We start from the raw sequence: 4,808 nt of genomic DNA, 5'->3' as shown, positions 1-4,808 counted from the left end.
CTATGGTTTTGATTCATAAAGATTAGGGATTTAGGGTTTCATTCTTTATCAATCAATCCATGTTCGATTATGGGTTCTTAGGTTTTGAATTACCTTTTAACCTTAGATGATTGTTGAATCGGACCACCAAAGGAGTTGAGCCGCGAACTGGACACGAACGGGATGCGAGCTAGAATGGATCGAGTCGCTTCCATCGGGTCGCGGACGTCCTTTGTTGCTTGATCAGGAACGCCTTGATCGTCGGACGTGAGCTGTCTGATGCTGTCGTGAACGAGGAAGAGGACGCGTGCTGGAGCTGTTCTCGGGTTGCGAACGTTTGAGCTAGGATCAGGAACGCCTTGGGCTGAAGCTGATCGGGGACGCGAGCTGGAACAGATGCGGGAACAAGAGACGCGATCGGAGTTTAGGGTTCGTCGGATCGCCGGCTAGGGTTAGGATTTTAGGGTTTTTTGATTTGGGTATTAGCTTATGGATTTAGAGTTTCGTGCTGATAATGTATTATAAAAGTAATAGAATGTGTTATAAAAGTAATGGAAAAATCTATCTTTATTCATAATAAAATAAATCATAATCTCAGCTATCACAATCCTATTCATAAGAGTATTTTAATTATCTACAGAGCTAGCGAACTACTATTTTATCAAAGCTCATACGGTCTCCCCAAAGTTGCCTGCGTCTTCTCTCATCGGCAGCAAACGTCTTCCGTCGCAGGGTGAGGAGATCGTTTCTCGTTTTCTTTCGTCCTGTTGTTGTTTACTTTATTACTCGGTTCGTGTTATACGATCCTTTTGGTTCTGTCTGTGCGACTGATCCGACTCATTCAGTTACTTATTATCGTTATCCGTTTTTCTTTTATTTTATTATTGAGCATTCGCAGTTGTAAACGTTAAGAAAATTATGTTTCACAAGTGTTTGACATCATATAGTCCACATACAAACTCTGATAGACTTGATAACTTGGTTCAATTTTTTCAGGCTTGTGTGGTATCTATCTACATTTGACTCGCTCGTGGAAGATGGGTTCTGGCCAATGGCACGTTGAGAAGAGGTCAACTTCGTTTCTAAAAGAGTACGGTGCTGTCTCTGAATCACGGAGCCTCTCCATCATCGTGCTCGGTGCCACTGGTGATCTTGCCAAGAAGAAGACTTTTCCTGCTCTTTTCAATCTCTATCATCAGGTTTCTCAACTCTTTAAGATTCTTTACTAATGTTTGTTGTTAAACGAAACTTGTTTTTTTGATGGGGTTTTGGTTCACATGATGAACAGGGGTTTCTTAATCCGGATGAAGTTCACATATTTGGATACGCAAGGACTAAGCTTTCTGATCAGGAGCTTAGAGATAAGATCCGTCGGTTAGTTGATCCACCTTTTCGTTTTATTGCAACTCAGTTGTAGTCTTTCACAGATCTCTGAGTCAGTGAAAAGCTTGTATTATGTAGATATCTTGTTGATGAGAAGAATGCATCTGAGAAAGCTGAAACTTTGTCCAAGTTTCTACAGCTGGTTAGTCCATCATAGTTGATTACACGGTTGCTGTCTGGTTATTTATGTTGACTAAAACACAGAACTTCTGTCTTCAAGATCAAGTATGTGAGTGGCCCTTATGATTCTGAAGACGGTTTCAAAAGGTTAGACAAGGCAATCTCAGAGCATGAAATCTCTAAAAAGAGTTCTCAAGGATCTTCCAGGAGATTGTTTTATCTTGCACTCCCGCCGTCCGTATACCCTCCTGTATGCAAGATGATCAAAGAATGTTGCACTAACAAATGTGAGTAGTTACTGTTACATTGATCAACATTATTAGACACACAAAAGATTAACTCTCATTGGAATTTAAAAAAAAAAAACTTCCAGCTGATGTTGGTGGATGGACACGGATCGTTGTTGAGAAGCCATTTGGAAAGGACTTGGAATCTGCAGAGCAACTGAGTTCCCAGATTGGAGGACTGTTTGACGAAACACAGATATATCGTATTGATCACTATCTGGGAAAGGAACTAGTCCAAAACATGGTAACACCTGTTTGTAACTAGTCAGTAGTTTAGTTTTTTCAGACAGACAATGATTGTCTTATACCCTTGCATCATTTGCAGTTGGTCCTCCGGTTTGCCAACCGGTTCTTTCTGCCGCTATGGAACCGCGACAACATTGCTAACGTGCAGGTTAGAGCTTGATCGCTTAATACAGAAACTTCCAAACCTTTGTTTAAATTTTAGTCCACAGAGATTTAGTTTCTTTTTTGCAGATTGTTTTCAGGGAAGATTTTGGAACTGAAGGCCGTGGGGGATATTTTGATGAATACGGGTAATTTTCCTTTCAGTGTTACCTTTGAATATGATGATATCATTGCAAATTTCTAATGAATTGTGTAATTTTCCATTTCAGAATCATTCGTGATATTATTCAAAACCATTTGCTCCAGGCAAGTGATTCATTGAAAGTCACTTCCATTTGACTGTCTTCCTTGGAGTTCCTCCTTTGTAACTTCAGATGCTTTCGTCGTATATATAGTAAATATGTTTAGTGTAGTGCAGGTTCTTTGCCTAGTTGCCATGGAGAAACCAATCTCTCTTAAACCTGAGCACATCCGGGATGAGAAAGTGAAGGTGATTACAATTTTCTTGATCATATTTTTTAGTCATTCTTATGATCTCTTTGTGCCTTTATCTCTAAAACTAAAACCATATCACTTTCAACTTTGTTGTCCCGTGAAGTCCATTTTCATTTCCAAATTTATGTAGGAGGTTACTTTACATCCTAGTGGATCAAGTAATCTCCTCATTTGCATTTTCGGCCATTTAATTGACTTGATTTTCAAAATGAACTTCAGGTTCTTCAATCAGTGATTCCCATAAAGGATAAAGAGGTGGTTCTTGGACAATACGAAGGTTACAGAGATGATCCAACTGTTCCAAACGACTCAAACACTCCAACCTTTGCCACAACAATCCTTCGCATAGACAACGAAAGATGGGAAGGTACTATTGTCTCCTCTCACTCTTCATCTTGGTCAAGTTTGGAAGATAGACGATATGAATAGGGAGAAAAGAATCAAGACTTAAACATTAGCTCAAAGTATACTGCCTCCATTGATTAAGCACTCTTTCTGGTGTTACATCTATATATCTGAATTCTTTTCTACTAGTTATCATTACTCATTAGTGACTTGTGGAGTGATTTGTCTTTCAGGTGTTCCATTTATACTGAAGGCCGGAAAGGCAATGGGTTCAAAGAAGGCAGATATTCGCATTCAGTTTAAGGATGTTCCTGGTGACATATTTAAATGTATGTATCAAGGCCAAATCGAACTTTCTCAGATATCAAGTGTATGTAATGATACAAAAATTTGTGTTGTTCTAAATGATTTGAAACAGGTCAAAAGCAAGGGAGGAACGAGTTTGTTATACGCTTGCAACCTTCAGAGGCCATGTACATGAAGCTAACTGTAAGTGCATGTTAAACCAACCACAACTTGCTGTATTAAAGAAAAAAGGGAGAGATTCGGTTTCGTTCACAAGCTTAATATGTGATGCAACTATCTTATGAACGTCAAGGGGTCAAAAGCGTGTTAGCCATAGAGACCTTTGTTAGTTGGCAATCATCAAAAGATAAATATCCAATTAATATGAATGTTTTGGTTCTGTTGCGCAGGTGAAGCAACCGGGCCTGGAGATGCAAACCGTGCAGAGTGAGCTAGACCTATCGTACAAGCAACGTTACCAAGATGTCTCGATTCCAGAGGCTTACGAGCGCCTAATCCTTGACACGTATGATTCCAAATTATAGTAACGGTAGTTATGTGTATCAAAACCTTTTACTTATCCCATTAAATTGACAATAATATGAATGTCTCTTCAGAATCAAAGGTGACCAACAACACTTTGTTCGCAGAGACGAGTTGAAGGTAATTTACATTTCTCCTTCACCACTTAGAACAACTAAATAGTCCGTTTCTTTCTGTAACTCTCTTGTCACATTAGACGCGAATAGTGACTTGGCATGTTTTCAAGAACCCAACTCAAGTTGATTTCAGACTTCCACAAATCTGATTATAACCAAACTTGCTGTCAATTCTTGATTTTTTTTTCCTATTTGAGTGCATCTTAAGACATGCATGTATATGTTTTGTGATCAATCACAAAACAGGCAGCATGGGAAATCTTCACTCCGCTGCTTCACAGGATAGAGAAGGGAGAAGTGAAATCGATCCCGTACAAACCAGGAAGCCGAGGACCAACAGAAGCAGATCAGCTGCTAGAGAAAGCTGGTTATTTGCAGACGCATGGCTACATGTGGATCCCCCCTACGCTGTAAATTGTATGATCAAGGAGATAATGATGATGAGTATACACAAAATAAGAGCTTTTCTTCTTCTTCTTTTTTCTTGCTCAATAAAAATGTCTTGGTGAGCATTTAAGTTCATATTCTGTATACTAGTGATCTTCACTAGGACATTGTTTATGCCTTATGTTTTTTTTGTTGTTGTTTTTCTAAACCATATATATTCAAAAGAGGCTTTGTTGAGTATAGTTTAGAAAAACCTTATTCATAAGAGGTTTTGTTGAATATTGTTTTACTAGTAAGGAGTTTAATTTTATACAGAGATTGGCAACGCACTATCTCAATTAAATGCAAAGTAAAATGGTTTACCTAGTGAATGACTCCTATCTCATGATGAACCCATTGATGTTTTCAGCCTGGTTTATTTAGTATAGGCTATACAACGTTGCAACAGCAAGTCACTTTGCCTGGGGACCCATTTTGTATGAAAGTTAGACCGACTTAATCAGATGGATTTAGAGTCTGA

The 4,808-nt window shown here is 38.8% G+C and overlaps 1 protein-coding gene across 1 annotated transcript; it reads left to right on the top strand.

The window, feature by feature from the left end:
* Nucleotides 1–617: 617 nt before the first annotated feature.
* On the top strand, nt 618–4,600 carry LOC106301918. Its single transcript, XM_013738404.1, has 16 exons — nt 618–712; nt 976–1,178; nt 1,268–1,353; nt 1,441–1,504; nt 1,583–1,769; nt 1,856–2,013; nt 2,095–2,163; nt 2,247–2,305; nt 2,387–2,423; nt 2,536–2,607; nt 2,832–2,979; nt 3,191–3,286; nt 3,376–3,446; nt 3,653–3,768; nt 3,860–3,905; nt 4,148–4,600. The coding sequence occupies exons 2-16, from the start codon at nt 1,017–1,019 to the stop codon at nt 4,313–4,315; spliced, it is 1,539 nt and encodes a 512-aa protein (XP_013593858.1). The 5' UTR covers nt 618–712; nt 976–1,016; the 3' UTR covers nt 4,316–4,600.
* The last annotated feature ends 208 nt before the right edge of the window (nt 4,601–4,808 follow it).

The sequence above is a fragment of the Brassica oleracea genome, chromosome C7, assembly GCF_000695525.1.
Source record: "Brassica oleracea var. oleracea cultivar TO1000 chromosome C7, BOL, whole genome shotgun sequence".
Classification (NCBI taxonomy): Eukaryota; Viridiplantae; Streptophyta; class Magnoliopsida; order Brassicales; family Brassicaceae; genus Brassica; species Brassica oleracea.
This window is presented reverse-complemented; position numbering and strand designations above follow the sequence as displayed.